The sequence below is a fragment of the Mesoplodon mirus genome (assembly GCF_964341445.2).
Source record: "Mesoplodon mirus genome assembly, chromosome: 13".
In the NCBI taxonomy this organism is placed as follows: Eukaryota; Metazoa; Chordata; class Mammalia; order Artiodactyla; family Ziphiidae; genus Mesoplodon; species Mesoplodon mirus.
Window position 1 is genome coordinate 30,535,819 of NC_138989.1, and position 20,193 is coordinate 30,556,011.

The 20,193-nt window shown below is 41.0% G+C and overlaps 1 protein-coding gene across 4 annotated transcripts in view; it reads right to left on the bottom strand.

The window, feature by feature from the left end:
• Positions 1-7,085: 7,085 nt before the first annotated feature.
• ANKRD12 (ankyrin repeat domain 12) overlaps positions 7,086-20,193 on the bottom strand; it is a 111,329-nt gene continuing 98,221 nt past the window's right edge. For 3 of the 4 annotated variants that reach the window (XM_082640121.1, XM_082640123.1, XM_082640120.1), the window contains 4 exons: positions 19,366-19,464; positions 14,205-14,348; positions 12,054-12,149; positions 7,086-11,412 (listed from right to left, as the gene is read on the bottom strand). In XM_082640121.1, the coding sequence (XP_082496247.1) occupies positions 11,227-11,412; positions 12,054-12,149; positions 14,205-14,348; positions 19,366-19,464 (525 nt within the window). In that variant the 3' untranslated portion in view covers positions 7,086-11,226. The remainder of the gene's footprint in view (positions 11,413-12,053; positions 12,150-14,204; positions 14,349-19,365; positions 19,465-20,193) is intronic. The other variant, XM_082640122.1, reaches the window with a different exon arrangement.

Consider the following 20,193-nt stretch of genomic DNA (forward strand, 5'->3'; position numbering starts at 1 on the left):
CTCGCCTCCGCCCCCCGCTTCCCTCCGCCCCCCTCGGCTCCCGCCGCCACCGCCGCCGCCAGCTCCCGCCAGGAGGCGTCTCTCACTCCCCCGGCGCTCCAGTCCGCGCGCGACCCAGCCCCGCCCAGGCCACGCTCCCCGCGGGCCCAGCGCGCCCAGGGTCCCACCCCCTACCCGGCCCCGCCCCGACCGCGGCCACGCCCACCCGGCCCACGCGCACAGTCCCCCTTCCTCTTCCCCGTCCCGGTCTTCGGCGCCTTCCCGCCCGCCTCGGGCTCCCGCAGACTCTGCCGCCCGTCCCCTTCTCCGGGCTCACCCTGCCCTGGTCCCGGAGCTGGGACGTGATGTGCACGAGCTCCTCGCCTCCTCACAGCCACCCTGGGAGGGAGCTGGTCTCGGCCCCGTTATGGGGATGCCGGACTGACTGATGCACCCCGCTGGTACCCAGTGCAGCTCATACCTGAATCCCGTCATTGACGTCGGAGACAGGATGTATTAAAAACGCAGGCGGGACTTCCCTGGTGGTGCAGTGGTTGAGAGTCCGCTTGCCGATGCAGGGGACACAGGTTCATGCCCAGGTCCAGGAGGATCCCACATGCCACGGAGCAGCTGGGCCCGTGAGCCATGGCCACTGAGCCTGCGCGTCCGGAGCTGTGCTCCTCAACGGGAGAGGCCACAACAGTGAGAGGCCTGCGTACTGCAAACAAACAAACAAACAAACAAAAAAAACAAAAAACGCAGGCTTCTGGGGTCTGCCTCAGACCTACTGAATAAGGGTCTCCAAGAGTAGAGCCTTCGTCCCGCAGTGCACTTAATGCCGAGCCCTTCGTGGGCGCCCGACTTTGTGCTCAGCGCTAGAAGCGGGCAGGAGCACCGTGGGTGCTGGTCCAGAAGGTCACAGGCCAGGGGAGAGGACATATGGACACTTGGACAGATGGCAGGAGACGCCTGCCCAAGCATGTGTGACCAACAGTTAGCTTGTAGATAAAGGCGACTGAGAATGGCACTCAGTTCTTTCCCACAACCCTGGGAATTTGCTTTTTTAAAAGTTTCCAGAGTGATTAAGTTGGAGCCCATTGTACTTTTCCCTTGGAAATGGTACTAGACGATTTTAGACCTAGTACTAAAGTCTTAAGCTGGTAGGATCTTAAATGCCCACATTCCCCTTGGTTGATGAAGAAAACAGAAAGAACGGAAAGAGTTGATTGGCTGACGAAGTGGACTGCATTATTGCTGTTAGTCCATTTTTGTACAGTAAGTAAGTATGCATTTCAAAAACCATCCCTGAAAATTATCCGAAAGAAATAATTGAGTGTACACAAATTTAACTTTAAGGATCTTATTCTTAGCATTACTTACTGGTTAAATGAATTATGATACAGTGCAATGGGCTAAATCAGATATTAAAAAATAATATTGTAGATCAGAGGTTCTCAAACTTTGTAGTCTCAGGACCCCTTTACACTGTTGATTATTGAGGGCTCCAAAGAGGTTTTGTTTATGTGTGCTACATCTATCAAAACTTTTGAAGTTAAAACAGAAATTTAAGAAATAATTATTTATTATCTCATTTAAAAATAATAGACTCCGTTATATGGTAACATGAATACATATTTTATGAAAAATAAGTACATAGGGCTTCCCTGGTGGCACAGTGGTTGAGAGTCCGCCTGCCGATGCAGGGGACACGGGTTCGTGCCCCGGTCCAGGAAGATCCCACGTGCCGCGGAGCGGCTGGGCCCGTGAGCCATGGCCGTTGAACCTGCGCGTCCGGAGCCTGTGCTCCGCAACGGGAGAGGCCACAACAGTGAGAGGCCCGCGTACCGCAAAAAAAAAAAAAAAAAAAAAAAAAAAAAAAAATATATATATATATATATATATATATTCCAAGACAAAAAAGAAAAATAGTGGGAAGAGTGGCATTGTCTTACATTGTGCTATTTAATGTCAAACTTAATAGAAGGCAGCTGGACTTTCATATCAGCTTTTGCATTCAAACTATTGCAATATATATTATATACCCTCTAAAAAAACTACAGTGTGAGAGGAGACTGAAAAGGCAAATAATGCATTAGAATTAAAATAAGAATAGTTTTGAGCTCAGGAACTACCTGAAAATGTCCTGGGACCCCCAGGGTCTCCAGATCACACTTGGAGAACTGGTGTTGCAGAGAAATACCATTGGCATGGAAAGATATTCATGATATATCAACTTTTAAAGAAGTGTGTGTATTTTTAGAATGAAGATTATGAGCGATTTGTGTTGTTGATGTTTTTTCTTTGTGCTTGTCTGCATTTTCTCATGTCTTTGCCTGTATTACTTTGGTAATAAGATAAAAAATAGTTATTTTTAATTTAAAGATCCTCTTTGATAAGCTCTAGAAGATCAAATGTCAGTTGAGCCTCCAGGTGGCTATCAAGGAGTTCTGAATGGGTTTGGGAATTTGAGAGCTGCAGGGGTTATTGTAGTGGCTATTTTATTTTACCAGAAGCCTTTATGATCAATGCAATAAAGCCTCTTAGTAGGGTTTGATGAAAGGGTCAAATGTCACTGATTCACCTAAGCTTCAATCACCTGATACAGATGCATCAGTGGTTGACTGTCAGCCAACCACAGTGAAGAGGTGACTCGTTTCCTATTGCTGCTAACAAATTACTGTAAATTTACTGCCATAAAACAACAACAATTTTCTTACCGCCTGAGCTCCGCCTCCTGTCAGATCAGCGGTGGCATTAGATTCTCATAGGAGCGCGAACCCTACTGTGAACTGCACATGTGAGGGATCTAGGGTGCGGCTCCTTATGAGAATCTAATGCCTGATGATCTGAGGTAGAGCTGAGGCGGTGATGCTAGGTCTGGGGAGTGGCTGTAAATATAGATTATCATTAGCAGAAAGATTTGACCATAATATATCAGTTGCTTGCAGACTCATATCAAAACCCAATCAGTAAGTGGCAAGTGAAAACAAGCTCAGGGCTCGCACTGTTTCTGCATTATGGTGAGTTGTATAATTATTTCATTATATATTACAATGTATATATATAATGTATATATATTAACGTGCACAGTAAATGTAATGCACTTGAATCATCCCGAAACCATCCTCCCCGTCCCCCCACCCCATCTGTGGAAAAATTGTCTTCCACAAAACTGATTCCTGGTGTCAAAAACGTTGGGGACCACTGGGGTAGAGGGAGTGAAGCTAGGGGAGGGGGTGTTATCCTGCCCAGCATAGAGAGATAAGAAGGACAATTGTAGTTTGTGAACTCACTCTTGTAGGTGGTGCTTCTACACTCTCACCTCTGGGCCTCCCCTCACCCCAGCCAATTCACCCCAGAAGACAGGGAGCAAAATGGGAGCCCGAGACACAGGTGTTGGGTGCCCCTGCTAAGCACTCCAGTTTGGTCTGGATTCTCCACTTCTGAGCTTCCTTACAGGAGTACGGGCAGAGCCCCCGGCCCTGCCGGAGGTGGGACTGGACGGGGGGCGAAGCGGGGGGCGGGGATTGCTCGGGCCTGCGTGGAGGAGGCGTCCAGCCTGTGAGCCTTTCACCCGGTGGAGACAGGAAGACTATTCTGTGTACCAAGGAACCGGCCGACTGCAGCAGGCTGGGGATTATGGTTTGGAATCCACTGTCCCATTCTTAATGCTTTCCATCCGAGAGACCCAGCTGAATTAGCTGATTTGATTTACAGATTTGAACTAAAGGAGCCGCATCTAACAGCCTGGCAGCCTGTGGTGTGGAAAGGAAGATCTAGGGATGGAAGGCCCTTTGGGAAGAAACCTCCTTCCTTCACCCTCTCCCCCACCTCTTCCCTCCCTGCTTTGTTGTGGGAATTACCGCAAAGCTCTCAAAAGAATGGGGAAAGGAAAACGCTTACTTCCAAAGGCCTCTCAACTCTTCCTGTTTTAAACAAGAAGAAATGTAGAAAATCTTGAGGCTATTTTTGTTTTGTTATGTTCCATTCCGGGTTCGTAAAATACTTATAATTCCCTCTGCAATGAACGGTTGTGAATCCACCAGGCAAAAGGAACGCCCAAGCAAAATTTTCCGAGGCTCAGGTCCCTAGGGCTACAGGAGGCCTAGCAAACCTCTGGGGAAACTGCTGACCCCGCCTGCTAGGAGAAAATGCTGTTTTGGCAGATGTTTGCAAAGGGCTATCAAGGGCTATTGAGAGATTTACAAATCGTTCTCAAAAGCTCTTAAGGCTTCTCAAAATCCACTATTTACTCATGGCTCACTCTTGCCTACCAAATTAGGTCCCAACTTTGTAGCTTACTTATTTAGAATATTTCTTAATTTATATTCATTTCAACTTTTTCCTTTTTTTCTGATTACAGAGAATTAAAAATTTTTGGGACTTCATGTGCGACCCTGGCCATTTTAGCCCCTGGAGATTGTACCTAGCTTCCTATATATTCCTTCAGTCTTTTTTAAGTCACATGTATTAACATATGTTTGCAAAAAAATGAAATTATGCTAAGAATACTTCACTGCAACTTGCTTTTTCCCATTTGGCATATCCAGAACATATTTTCATGCTAGTAAATGTGATTCTTTTTTGATGTTACACAAATCCTCTCCATAGAGCCAAGGTGGTCTATTTGCATGCTTCATACTTCTCCACTCCTGTATTCCGCACATTTTTCTTTTTGCTTGGACATGATTCTTTTTTTTTTCCTGGCTACATAAACCCTATCCACTCTTTAAAAAAAATTTTATTTTATTGAAGTATAGTCGATTTACAATGTTGTGTTAGTTTCAGGTGTACAGCAAAGTGAATCAGTTTTTTATATATATATGTGTATATATATACTTTTTCAGATTTTCTATTATAGGTTATTACAAGATATTGAATATAGTTAACTGTGCTATAGAGTAGGACCTTGTTGATTATCCATCCTCCATGTACTAGGTTTGCATTTGCTAATCCCAGACTCCCAATCCCTCCCTCCTCCACCCCTCGGCAACCACAAGTCTGTTCTCTACTTCTCTACGTATGCGAGTCTGTTTAGTAGATCAGTTCATTTGTGTCGTATTTTAGATTCCACATATAAATGATATGTTATGATATCTTACGGTATTGTCTTTTTCTTTCTGACTTACCTCACTTAGTATGAGCAGTCTTCAGTGGCTGGAAACCTTGTTTCCACTCTGAAACTCATGGCATGCACTGAGGTGAGAGGCTCCAGGGCAGGTAAGAGGGGACACGGGACTGCGTCACAGCTGTGCTGTTTTATCCCACGTGGAGACAGAGCAGTTCTGAGGCAGGAGTTCTTTCAGGATTGCGCTGGGGAGGGCTAAACACAACGAAACAACAAGCGAACCAAGAAACAAAGAAACCCACACCAAACCTCCACAAGAAGGCAGCTGGTCTCCTGCTCTTCACCTGCTTGCCAGCATCAGCCTGTTCACTCCCTCTGAATTAGTGATGTCTTTGGACTGGATTTTTGTCTGCCTCTATGTTGAGCATATACTTTTGCTCAGTGAATGTTTCCTCATGAAACTTCCACCATAGTGCTAACTTATGTCAGAAAGCCAGAGCTTCTAGATGCCTCTAAAGGACAAACTGCTCCTTTTCACCAGCTCCAGCCTTCGGTGTCATTAATTCAGGGACTCAGATGGCTTCAACAGGGCTTCCATCTGCAGTATCCCTGATTAGACTGTACCTGCCCAGGTTTTCTATTCTTTTTCCCTTAATCAGTGACTTCAGCTTTTTGCCTTTAAGCCGGTCAGACTTACAGGTTGAGGTTTTTCTTTCTTCCCTTCATGCTTTTTAAAATATGGATGTGACATTCATCTCTTTCATTTTTAAATACCACTCCCATTTCACAAAGCATGTTGCTGTGATTCTCTTTCCCTTTTAGGAAAACAGAATTTTTGTACTCTCCAAATATTCCAATTGGGACAGTTACACAAGTAGTTTAATTAAAGCATTCTGAGGGACTTCCCTGGCGGCGCAGTGGTTAAGAATCCGCCTGCCGGGCTTCCCTGGTGGCGCAGTGGTTGAGAGTCCGCCTGCCGATGCGGGGGACACGGGTTCATGCCCCGGTCTGGGAGGATCCCGCGTGCCGCGGAGCGGCTGGGCCCGTGAGCCATGGCCGCTGGGCCTGCGCGTCCGGAGCCTGTGCTCCGCGGCGGGAGAGGCCACAGCGGTGAGAGGCCCGCGTACCTCAAAAAAAAAAAAAAGAAGAATCCGCCTGCCAATGCAGGGAACACAGGTTCGAGCCCTGGTCTGGAAAGATCCCACATGCCGCGGAGCAACTAAGCCTGTGCGCCACAAATACTGAGCCTGCGCTCTCTAGAGCCCGCGAGCCACAACTACTGAAGTCCGCGCGCTTAGAGCCTGTGCTTTGCAACAAGAGAAGCCACCGCAATGAGAAGCCCACTCACCTCAACTAGAGAAGCCTGTGTGCAACAACGAAGACCCAACGCAGCCAAAAATAATAAATAAATAAAATTTAATAAAGAAAAAAGCATTCTGAGATAGACGGTTGAAAAAATACTACTATAATTTATTTTAGCAAACACTGCTTACGTTAAGAATGTTTGCAATGACAGAATTTTTTGCCTCGAATCCTTGTCACTAAAACCTAAATGCATGGATATGCATACATTCCTTATATTCTTATGGACGTTAATAAAGACCTACCTGACAAAGGGCTTGTGTGCAGAATAAGGACTTCCTACAAATCAATCAATAATAAAAAGACAACACAATGGAACATAAGCAAAACACTTGAGGACAGTTCACAAAATAAAATGTACAAATGGCTATTAAACATATTAAAAGATATGTTCAACCTCTTGAGTCATCAGAGAAATGCAAGTTAAAAGCACAGTAAGATACCACTACATATCCAACAAAACTGCTAAAATTGAAGACTGACAACACCAAAGACTGATGAGGATTCAGAGCAACTGGGCCTCTGATAGTTGGCAGTAGGAGTATAAAATGGTACAAGCCCTTTGGAGAACTGTCGGTTTCTGATGAAGTTAGACATACATCTACGCCCTATGATCTGGTGACTGTACTCCAAGGTATGGGCCCAAGCAATGAAAGAACGTGTTCACAAAAAAAGATTAGCATGTTTAGAGCAGTTTTATTCAGCCCCCAACTGGGAACAATCCAAATGTCTACCAACAAGAGTGAATAAACAGGCTTGTACAATATACTTCCACTCAGTAAGAAAAAGGAACACATGACTGACACATGAAACATGAATTTCGAAACCTTATGTTGAAAGAAGGCAGACGCAAAACAAGTGTATACTGTTTGATTCCATATACATGAAGCTCAAGAACAAGTACAGGTAACCCATGGCGCCGGTAGTCAGCACAGCGGTGGCCTCTGGGGTGAAGTACTCTGCAAGGGGGCAGGAGGGAACTGCGGGGGGGGATGGAAATGTTTTGTATGCATCTGTCAGGACTTACCAAACTGCCTACTTAAGATGTGGGTATTTTTATTGGATACAAATTACACAATTAATAAAAACTGAGGAAAAAGGTACCACTCTTAAGCTGAGTGATGGGCACACAGGTGGTGTTTTTTGCTCTATAGACATACGCTATATATGCCTCATTCTCTATTATCAACAGCAAAATTTTCTTTAAACGTCAATCTTTCCAGGGACGTCCCTGGCGGTCCAGCAGTTAAGACTCCAAGCTTCCTCTGCAGGGAGCACAGGATCGATCCCTGGTCGGGGGAACTAAGATCCTGCATGCCTTGCAGCATGGCCAAAAAAAAAAAAGAGGTCAATCCTTCCACATGTACTCTTCACTGTTTAAATTATAATACTTATAATTCTAACCTTTTGAGCCATTTGATTAATTAGGAATTATTTAAACTTTAAGGTTTGAAAAAGGATTTTTTTTTAAAAATTGTGGAAATGCTTTTATACAAGACATGACTACCTCATGAGTTTTAAAAAGTCAATTTCCCCTACATAAAATCTTTGGTTTTTATGTGTCAGAATATCAGAGATAGAATAAAAAATATTGCTAACTTTTTGGGTAACTAAGAAAAATACATATTTAGCATTGCTCTATTTCTAGAATAACTCTATAATTCCTCAGTCTGTTAAAATGAGCTTTAGGGGATCTTTGCTTGAGATTTTTTTTTTTGCGGTACGCGGGCCTCTCACCGTTGCGGCCTCTCCATCTGCGGAGCACAGGCTCCGGACGCGCAGGCTCAGCGGCCATGGCTCACGGGCCTAGCCGCTCTGCGGCATGTGGGATCTTCCCGGACCGGGGCACGAACCCGTGTCCCCTGCATCGGCAGGCGGACTCTCAACCACTGTGCCACCAGGGAAGACCTGTTTGAGATTTTTATAGTTAAGTCTGCAGCATGTCTAATAATTAAAATTCATTTTCGAGACCTCATTCCTGAATAGACTTGAGCTCAAAAGGCTAATTCTTCAGAGGTTGTTTCCCCAAAATGAGTATTTTGCAATTTTGCCTGCTGCCCAAGTAAACACTGGTGTTGGGCTTGGAGTCACGTGGGAGTGGAAAACAAAAAAAAAACACTTAACACATTTCACTCTTATTTTTTCTATAAAAATATAACTCTTTATTAAATAACATGCACAAATATCTAGTCATTTATTAAACAGATATGATTTAGAACAAGATTTAAAGAAATACAAATCCTTAGGTACAATTTAGTATCTTGTTCATGATATTTGAATAGTTAAAAAAAAATCACTGATTAAACTAACCATCCTTTATTTCTCTTTCAGAATCCTATATCTTTTTAGGCATATACCCCATTCCAAGTTTTTCCTAGCATTTTAGAGCTTCAGAATAATCTTTAATATCAAGAGCCCTTAACTTACTTAAAGTATAAATTCCCATGGAGAAGGCATTCACTTTTTTTTTTTTTTTAAGCTATCCCGATTAGCTTCGAATGAGTCACTTTACAAAGGGAATCTGCAGAAGCAGTATCATGGCAGACAGGCTCCAGCAACTTGAGGTACCACTGAAGAGGGTGAGAACTGTGGTTAGTACTAAAAAACTGGGATGACTAAAATATGCCAGATTTCTGCTTGCTTGGTTTTTCTCTTCTGCAGCTTGTTCTGTTTGGCCAAACAGTGCTTTTTTTTCCACCCCCCTTCTCTGGTTGAACCAACAGAACAAAATGCTGTATAAACTTAACCTTCTCATATTTTCTATGATTTCAATGCTCAATAATCTGTTTTTTTATTTTTAGGCAAAAGTATAAACAAAATTTGCATTAAGTTTTTCATATTAAAAAGTATTGCTTTTATAAATTAGTTTTTAATGTTCCCAGCCTTAATAAACTTAACTTCAACAAAACCAGTGCTTCAAAATCTACCCTGCCTTTCTTGGCCCCATTTATCCAATAAAAAAGGCCAAAATCTTTCATCTAAATTTCTAAAGACTACTACATCCAATCTTTATAATAAAGTCCTTGCACTGTGTATTTTTCACACGTGCTGCTTTATTGCGCATGCCAAGTACAGTATCAATTAAAATATAAACTGATGTAAAAATTCAAAAATCCCTAAGCTTAATATATACCTTTGCACTCAAAAACTTCAATTTTACATTATTTCCCACTAGCTGGGATTTCCAACTTGCAAGCTGAATTTAAATCACTTTATTCCTCCTATATTCTTTTCACTTTTCTCTATCAGAATAAAAAACACCCAGTATTATTTTATAATTCAAGAAAGTATTGTGGAAAGTTCTGTAAATTTTATCTCATATACTTATGATAAATTTTACATATAACCTATCTTCTTTCCAAAAATGTTTAGTAAGTTTAACAGCAGGTTTCAGATCTGAAATATTCCTGAATATTTAATTTACATCATGTTATAGGAGAAACTGGACTTTTTCTAAGTATATTGCTAATTATTTTATTAAAAACAGCATACCAAATCTTATTTTAATTATAAAATTTTGAAAATTATATGTTTTGCATCTTGATACAAGGAAGAAATACAACATATTAATCAATATTTCATAAACATTGCAGAAATCGATCAGAATATGCCCATTTCTTTTACCTATTTTGACTACCAAATATCTTTTTGAGTACTCAGTTGTTATTTTAAAAGTGCAAAGGTTATTAAGCTTAGAACATTATATTTAAGCAATGTAAAAAAGTTTTACAATGATTTAACATGACCAATAAAATTTATTAAACATATTTACATATATTCACAGATTCTTTCATATTTGAGTATTAAAATAGACATTTACAATTTCAGAATTTTCATTCAAAGGCATTTTTTGGGGGAAGAGGAGAACAGGCTCTATTGTGAGATGAAAACAGAGCTGTTTCTTTGCATGACTAATTCTAAATAAAATGTCCAACATTAGTAAGTCATAGGTACTATCCTGGGAGACTGGTATGAAACACCTTACACTACCGTCAGGCATTGCTATGGAGAGAATTAAATTATAGGAAGCATGCAGTATGGCTAAGTCACAGTCTCTGCAGTTCTGTGATGGAAACAAGCTAACTCAGACACGCATGCCTTAGTTAAAAGTCCTGCTACCTCAACATACTACCACTACACTCCATACCACACAAACTACAACTTTGGTCCTTAAACATTAGACAAAACAGTTGTACAATTGTTTCTTTGTATATGTTTTGACTACCAATCCCTTTGTATACATTTTGACCATTAATTACAAGATTTACATCTGCACAATATGTATAAAATAAGTTATTAAAAAGGAAGACAATATTAAAACTTTCAAAAAGAAAGCTGTACAATTAACTTACAGATATAATAAACTGAAGAAATTTTGTGCCAAGGTTTCCTTCCACATTAGAAACTATTTGGTAGGAATTGAGCCTTTTAGTTTGCTGATCTGTTTTAGTAGAACTTGACAGAACCTCCACACCCGTGGTCACCTCGTACATGGAGCACTAACAGCTTCCAGCGCCATTAGCAGATCCTCAGCTCCCTAAACATCTACCTTGTCTGCCAACGTGCTCCAATGCGATAGTCACCTTTCACCAATATAAATAATAGTTTTCAGTTAGAAACTGCTTGGATCTAAGATCCAAAATAATTCTTTTCATTTTTAATAAAATGACAGTGTTTACTACATCACCAACTTTAGCTGAACTTTACTAATAGCTGTGAAGGCATAATATCATATTTTTGTCAAAAGGCAGTATTCCATAGTATAATACTCTTAAGCCTCATTCATTTAAAACACCACCACCAGGAAGTCACGGCTGCTATATAGGAGTCAATTCAAAGTCATCATTCACATCAACAAGGGGAACGTAAAACTCCTGAATTTCATAAATGCTGATAGATTTATAGGTGGCAGGATCAAGTTCCTGGAGTTTGAGCTGCCATTCTAACCTCTGGACGGCATTTAAAGCTGCAGCTTCATGTTGTTGCCTCATTAAAAGACAGGTCTATTTAAAAGAAGAGAAGAATTCATTGATTATTTATTACAATTGCTTTGTTTAAAAATTAATCTCATGCATCGTTTCTTTAGCGTATAAGATCGATATACTAGGGTATGTGAAGCTTCTGAGTTACACGTCCATTTCTGGTTTACCCTGTCTGTATCCATATGCCAAATACTTATAGACCCACAACTTCACACTCATCTCACAGACTTTAATTTGAAACTGTTCTTTCAAGCAATAAAATTTCAAATTATCAGAAGAATCAAGAAAATCTAAGGAAAAGTGATTTTTGAAATGATTCAAACCAAATAATTTTCTTTACAGATTACTTGCAAAATACATTTCTTCTCTTCTTGTTCTCCCCTCTTTCACATGTTGGAACTATAATCAGACTCATACACTGGATAACAAATATGAAGATCTCCATTAGAAACCACTTTTTCTGTGGTAGCTGCACCATGTATATGAAACTGGACCTGAAAAAATGGGGGGTCTTTATCTTCCTTTATCTTCCAAAGTGCGACCGCATGAGGATTCACCACTAACCGGTCTTTCCTTTCCTAACCACTCCTCTCTAACACAGCTACAGTTTCTGTTTATGAAGGGGAAGTATCCAGTTAAAGTGAACTTCTAAACATACATACCTTTAATTTGTCAAATTTATCGTCCACATCTTGTAACCAAGACATGAATTGTCTTGCATTAAAACGATCCCTCACAGAAGTTTTACTGTCATCAGACTGAAAGAAAACATTAAAATTGTTGGATATTATAAAATAAAATAACCTACTTTAAAATCTATATGCCATTTTATCTTTTTATGGTATATTCTACTTTTAAAGGAATGATGAAAAGTATATTTCAAAGAAAGATAACATAATCTGAATATTTTAAAAATCTGATAAAGTATTTCCATACTGAGATTAGTTATTAGAATTATTAGGATGCTGGGTTTAGTTATTAATTAAATAGAATCCTACCAATCTGTGTCAAAAATGTCTCAGAAAGGCATGTCATATGAAGTATTACATGCCTGTGACTTATCAAAGCATAATTGGTTATGAAATTAATTTTAATGTTATCGTTTACCACATGTAGGGAGAAAAAAATGTTAAGCTGGGAGACAGGGCTTTGGGGCTGACATTTCTTCCAGGACCAGTCCTTTGGAGTGCTCACAAAGAAATTCTATACCAACTCTTAAGAATACCAGTTTTGGTATTCTTTTAAGATAGGCTATATTCAAACGTCAGCTTTGTATCTTACTGTGTAATCTCGAACTAATTACATACTCTTCCAATTTTCTATTCTGTGAAATCGGGTAAAAGCACCTCTTTTTTTTTTTTAACATCTTTATTGGAGTATAATTGCTTTAAAATGGTGTGTTAGTTTCTGCTTTATAACAAAGTGAATCAGTTATACATATACATATGTTCCCATATCTCTTCCCTCTTGCGTCTCCCTTCCTCCCACCCTCCCTATCCCACCCCTCCAGGCGGTCACAAAGCACCGAGCTGATCTCCCTGTGCTATGCGGCTGCTTCCCACTAGCTATCTACCTTACATTTGGTAGTGTATATATGTCCATGCCACTCTCTCACTTTAAAAGCACCTCTTTTAATCTTGTTTGAGAAGTGAGAGTCACTAAGCCCTTGTTCTAACGCTTGGGCAATGGGAAGCACTGGGTCTGACAAACAACTGCTGCCGTTACTGCTGCCAAAGCTCTGACCACCAGCACCATCGAGGTGGCATCCAGGCAACACAATCACACTACTCACATTCTTAGCTGTTACCGCTTCCTCCTTGGTCTTCAGGTAAGACCTTTTGACTATTTTAAATTTTATTATTGAACCTTTTTTATTATTACAAGTTTATTTTGCAAAGGAAGAGGGCTGATATGAGAATGACTAAAGGATGGCCCAAGCCCCTACCCAAGGAAGCGGACTTGTTCTTAGTCCCTCAGCAGCTATGCTCACCTGAACAAGCCTGCTCCTCAGTGGAGAGACCGTCTACCAACTGTAAAGCCAGCCGTACAAGGGTGGGTAACAGGCCCACAGTCATCCTCAAGACGATGACTAAGTTCTTCTGCCCTTCAACTATTAGGTGGCTTGTGGCCTGATCCTTTTTAGTCTCTGATTTGGGGATCATTCTGAGGGTTTACTGGGAAAATTCACTTCTTTTCAGAAATTCTCTTTATAACCCATCTGGGGCTCCCCCCCCTTTTTTTTTCAGGTGAGAAAAATAAAGTCCAGAGAGAACTAAGTAACTTTCTCTGTAATATAATGCATATACTTTGTGTCTCTATAGTTTGTCTGATTTAAAACAGTATTTTCTAGTCTTTTTTGGTGATAATCCTTCACTGTCTGTGTTTATACTTTTATATTCTCTCTTATGACCAAAGAATTTCATTCTGGTTTATGAAGCACAAAAAAATTCTGACAACTGATGTCTAGTTCTGAATTCACGTAATTTATATGTGGCAGTAAACTCTTTTCAAGCCATAGCTACAGTTTTCTACAGTTGTGTTAATTTATCCCAACAACATCTAAGATCCAAACAAAGCCTGGCCCTCTCTCAGCACTATCACGACCTGGGCTCCACCTGTCGCCCTTTCTAGCTTCCAGCAGCTTCCACTTTAGAAGCAACTTACAAGTTATCTATAAAAAGCACTTTAGGGTGAAAGAGTTGTTCTCTCCTTTGAGCTTTACTGATTGTTGAATTCATGTTTCTTCTGAGGACCCAGATTACCAAAGGTGCCTGCTATCCTAAGAGCACTAAAGGCCATGGCTAGTCCTTTACCTGGGCGTCCAGTGGCACGCTGTACACTTCTGCATCCAGGAGAACAGTGCATGCGCTGAATGGCAGTGTCTGATTTGCCAGTGTTCTTGCAGCTCTGTAATGAACCCGAAGAACTTCCTGTTCATTGGATACAATGAGTTTTTCCTAGTTGAACAAAGAATTAAAAAAACAACAACAATTCTTCAACCACTTGTTCTTCAAATAAAAATAAAATCACTTAGGGCTTCCCTGGTGGTGCAGTAGTTAGGAATCCGCCTGCCAACGCAGGGGACATGGGTTCGAGCCCTGCTGTGGGAGGATCCCACATGCTGCAGAGCAACCAAGCCCATGCGCCACAACCGCTGAGCCTGTGCTCTGGAGCCCGCGAGCCACAACTGCTGAGCCCGAGTGCCACAACTACTGAAGCCTGCGCGCCTGGAGCCCGTGCTCTGCAGCAAGAGAGGCCACCCAATGAGAAGCCTGCACACCGCAACGAAGAGTAGCCCCCGCTCGCCGCAACTAGAGAAGCCCGTGCACAGCAACAAAGGCCCAACATAGCCAAAAATAAAAATAAATAAATAAATTTAAGAAAATAAATAAATAAAATAAAATCACTTGAAGTGCTAAAGAACTTCAATCTCAGAGCAGTTTTTCTTTCACAGTAAGCTTGAGAAATTTGAGAACTCCAAGAGTTCCAAAAGTATAAGCAAATTTCCTTTCCAAAATCAGCAGTCTCTTTTCAAAAATCATCTTAAAATGTACAATGATGGCTTTTAGTATACAGTTGTCCCTTGGTATCTGCGGGGGATTGGTTCCAGGACCCCCCCAGATACCAAAATCCATGGATGCTCAAGTCCCTTATATAAAATGGCATAATATATGCATATAACCTACACACATACTCCCGTATACTTTAAATCATCTCTAGATTACTTATGATACCTAATACAATGTAAATGCTGTGTAAATCTGCCAGCGTGTGGCAAATTCAAGTTTCTCTTTTTGGAACTTTCTGGGATATTGTTTCTTGAGTATTCTGATCCGTGGTTAGTTGAATCCATGGATGCGGAACCTGCAGATATGGAGGGCCAACTAAATTCACCAAGATGTTCAACCATCACCACTAATTCCAGAACATTTTCATCACCCCAAGAAGAAACCCCATGCCCATCAGCAGTCACTCTGCATTCCCCTACTTCCCCTGACAACAGCGACTCTACTTTCTGTTTCTATGGATTTACTTATGAACATTTCATACAGATGGAATCACATGGTAACTTGGTCTTTTTTGTGACTGGCTTCTTTCACATCACATGTCTTCAAGGTTCATCTGTATTGTAGCGTGTATCAGTACCTCATTCCTTTTTACCACATTTTCTTTATCCATTCATCAGTTGATGGCCTTTTGGGCTGTTTCTTCCTTTGGGCTATCATGAATGAAGTTGCTATGAACACTCATGCTCAATTTTTGTTTGAATGTATATGTTTATTTCTCCTGGGTAAATAACTAGGAGTGGGACTGCTGGATTATAATGGTAGTTTTATGCTTAACTTGCTGACGAACTGCCAAAATGTTTTCGACAGCCATTGTATCATTTTATGTTCTCCCCAGCAATGTATGGGGTTCCAGTGTTTTCACACCCTTGCCCATATATGTTATTGTCTGTCGTTTTTATTATATCCATACTAACTGTTCTGACGTGATACACCATTGTGGTGGCAGCTTCTCTTTTATAATGAATATTTCATAGCAACAAACACACTGTACACTAATGCTAACTACAGTTGACCCTTGAACAACGTGGGTTTGAACCGAGCAGGTCCACTTATACATGGGTATTTTTCAAATACGTATGACAGTCCTACACAATCCACGGCTGGCTGAATCCATGGATGCAGAAATGTGGATACGGAGTGCTGATTCTAAAGTTATAAGTTAATTTTTGACTATGCGGGGGGTTGGTGCCCCTAACCCTCATGTTGTGCAAGAGTCAACTGTACTTGTAAACCTCTGACAAGCACAGTACAATCCTGCCTTAATGTGTTAAGTGGGATCCAAAACTTCCACTTATGTAATACACAGTCACTCTTTTGTAAGGTTAATGCCAATCTAGGCAATCCTCTGCATTTAGCAGATGGGAATTCCTGAGGTCCAGCTGCAGACCTTGGCCTGTCTGGAAGGCTGGGCTGGGAGAAGACTAAACATGTGGCTGGTCTCGTCCCCACCATGTTGTCTATTCACCCCTCAACTGACAAGAAATTTATCCTGCCCCCATTGGAGAATGCAGGCCACATTATATCCAAATATGCATTACTGTAGAGTTTTTCTGTATTTATAATTTAGTGAAAAGCTAAAGAGACAGTCCTATTTAATCTGCTATAAACTGTTATGTGATAAATGACACTCAGAAGAGAAGAGTTAAGTCCAATACTTATAATTTATGAATTTAAGTGCAAGTTTAAGGTGGGACTTTAAGTGATAAATATCCAAACACGTGGTCAGATACTAAGAAAAAATAGCTAGAAGAAAAAATACTTTCTAAAAAGTTGGCTGAGGACTTCCCTGGTGGCACAGTGGTTAAGGATCCACCTGCCAATGCAGGGGACACAGGTTCGAGCCCTGGTCCAGGAAGATCCCACATGCCGTGGAGCAACTAAGCCCGGGTGCCACAACTACTGAGCCTGCATGCCACCAACTACTGAGCCCACGTGCCACAACTACTGAAGCCCGCGCGCCTGCGTGCCTAGAGCCCGTGCTCTGCAATAAGAGAAGCCATCGCAATGAGAAGCCCGCACACCACAACGAAGAGTAGCCCCTGCTCGCTGCAACTAGAGAAAGCCTGTGCACAGCAACAAAGACCCAACAACACAGCCCCCCCCCCAAAAAAAGTTGGTTGTAGTCCTGCAGTGATAAAGAGCAATAACCAAAAATCTTTTTCACCATACAAGAAAGAAATACATTAAAAAAAAATCCATTTAGTTTATTTATTTATTTTTGGCTGCGTTGGGTCTTTGTTGCTGTGCGTGGGCTTTCTCTAGTTGCGGCGACTGGGGGCTACTCTTCGTTGCATTGCGTGGGCTTCTCACTGTGGTGGCTTCTCTTGTTGTGGAGCATGGGCTCTAGGAGCACGGGCTTCAGTAGTTGTGGCACACGGGCTCAGTAGTTGTGACTCGCAGGCTCTAGAGTGCAGGCTCAGTTGTTGTGGCGCATGGGCTTAGTTGCTCTGAGGCATGTGGGATCTTCCCAGACCAGGGATCAAACCCGTGTCCCCTGCATTAGCAGGTGGATTCTTAACCACTGCGCCACCAGGGAAGTCCCAGAAATACATTTTTTAAGTCAGACCCCCTCCCCTAAGATAATTAACAGAGACATGTGGCTTAACTGATAGCCTACATATTCCACTTCAGATCATCATTCTTAATGCTGTGTCTTTGAACTTCTAGAGCAGAGCCTCTCAAACAATGTCTTCTGAGAATGGGCTATGCCTCTCCCAAAGTACTGCCTTCCTCTTAGTTCCTGGGGAGGCAGGTAGGATACGAGGTGGCTCTGAAGTCAGGGGCTCTTGGGGAGGCAGGTAAAGGGCCAGGGGCTCTGGTTGCAAGATTTGTTCATTCATTTAGCACAGTATTCAAATGTTATCATATTCTATGGGAAAAATGCCCTCAGAACAGAGGTTCTTAGCCTTTGGTCCACGTACTCCTAAGAAGCCTCTGGACAGAATGAGGGGAAGGTCATCTGTGAACCTGAAAAATTACGTCTTTATTTTTGCTCACCTCCAACTGGCATTTCTTTCAATTATCAATGTAGGCCACAAACCACAGTGATGTCAGAAGTATTTGCAACTTTGTCATCCAGAGAAATCACAACTATTTTCAATTCCTGTTATAGTGGTTGCAAGTACTGCCCCCAAGTTTATATACTAATTTCTTCTTTGAAATTCCAATAGTCATTAGACCTGCTACTGTATGACATGTGATGGCAGCTCTTCCCTGTAGACACCTGTGCTACACGACACAGCTGGCCAACTACCAACCAGTTCTTCCCACTGTGGAACCAAATGGCAGAGTTATTTGTTCTCACACTGGTCAGACTTCTAAGCTGCTTTCTAGTTTTCTGTAATTCTAAATTGTTTGCTGGTGGATGAGTGGAAGGATGTGAGTCATTTTCACTATTAAAGTTCTGCAAATTACACAGTTCAAACGAGAATTCTACACTGTCTGTAAGGCAGCACTGCTTTTGTAACATGGTTAGATGCATAGATGAATATGCACCAGGTGACTTCACACATGCCTGATGGCTGAAACAGCTGTTGATGTGGGTTATATGACCTAACTTCTTACTGCTAACAAATCGCACTGACGTGGGTCATGCACAATGTTGTAAGTTCTCTTTCAGTGCTTCTTTTTTTTATTGCTTTTCTCTCTGTAATGCTATAAATTAATTTTCTTCATTTAAAAACATTATTCTGAGGAAAGGTTTTATATTTACCAGGTTGTTACAGGAATCCATGGCACAAAAAAGGTTAAGAACCTCTACCCTAGGAAATCAATCATGTATGAAGCAATTGCATACAAGGTTTTGCTTGTGTAAGAATATGTGTGTATGTCTGTAAAGAAAGATCATAGCTTACATCACATTTTCAGAAAGTCCCTGACCCTCCCACAAAAAATTAAGGTGTTATTATTTTTGTCAATCCAAGTTACTTTGATGATTTCTATAAATAATTAGATAGGTTTTTCCCCCTGTCCTTTCATGCCAAAACTAACCACCAGAAACTGGAATACTAAAGCAGAACCTAAAAGGACCAATGAGCACAACCTTGGTAAGAGTCTGTACTATAGTAGCTGGTACCAAGCAACAATTCCAAAGCTTGGAAATCCAAATGTCCAAATAGGAATGCACTGCTACAGTTCTGCAAATTTGGCAAACGATAAGGAATTATTAGAGATTCTTATATCAATATAGCAAATATATACTGAACATGAATTGTAACATGGGAGCAGCTATCCTAAATCAGGCTTAAAAATTCTCCATCTTATTGCATGAGCACAAGATAAAATCAAACCATTTCCCCAAATGGCTTTAAATAAGGAAGAGTCACTAATAAAAAACTGTAGGCAATTATAATCTATTGTTAAAATAGTTATTTCTGACATAAATGTAAATTTAAATATTTCTTACCCTTTCAATACTGTGTTGCAAACGAAGTTTCATCCTTACAACTTCCTGTTGTCGAAAAAGCTCTTTAAGTGGATCTGACAGGGAAGGTGGTGGTGTAATCTAATTAAAAAAAAAAAGTTGAAAACATTAGATTTTATTTCCAGTAATCAGCTATTCCTATAAAATTAAAACGTTTTAGTGTTTAACTTAATGAAAACATAAATTCTAATGTTCTTTGAATTAAATAATATAGTAACAATTACACAACTGGTTGTTACTTATCAATTTCAACTCTTTGAAACAAAGCAGAGCATTCCAGAAAACTCAGATGTTTTCATTCTGAGGCCACAGCAAATTCCAAAGAGCACATGAGGACTAAGGCAGTTATTTACCATATAGAGACACACTTTAGAGCATCAGTAAGTGATAGTTCAAAGACAGGGAGGAAGGAGTAACAAAAACACACAAAACACCGAGCAAACAGTCCTCAAGACGACAGCAGTCTGAGGGTATAGTAAGTGAAATCTCTGTAGACATGATAAAATCCAAACACTAAAGTGCTGTGTTTTCCATTTAGTGAATTGCTCTTTTATAAAAATACCTGAAATTGTCTTCTAATACAGTTTTCGCTTTCAAACTTTATTATATGTGGTAACTCACTTTGTCTATCCATGCTCCAAAGAGCTTATGTTTAGTTCATCTCTAAATGGATCATTATAGTGAACTGTGCTTTCTGGTAGATGCTGGAGGTTAAGAAAGCTGACTCAGGGACTTCTCTGGTGGTCCAGTGGTAAAGAATCCGCCTTCCAATGTGGGTTCGATCCCTGGTTGGGGAACTAAGATCCCACA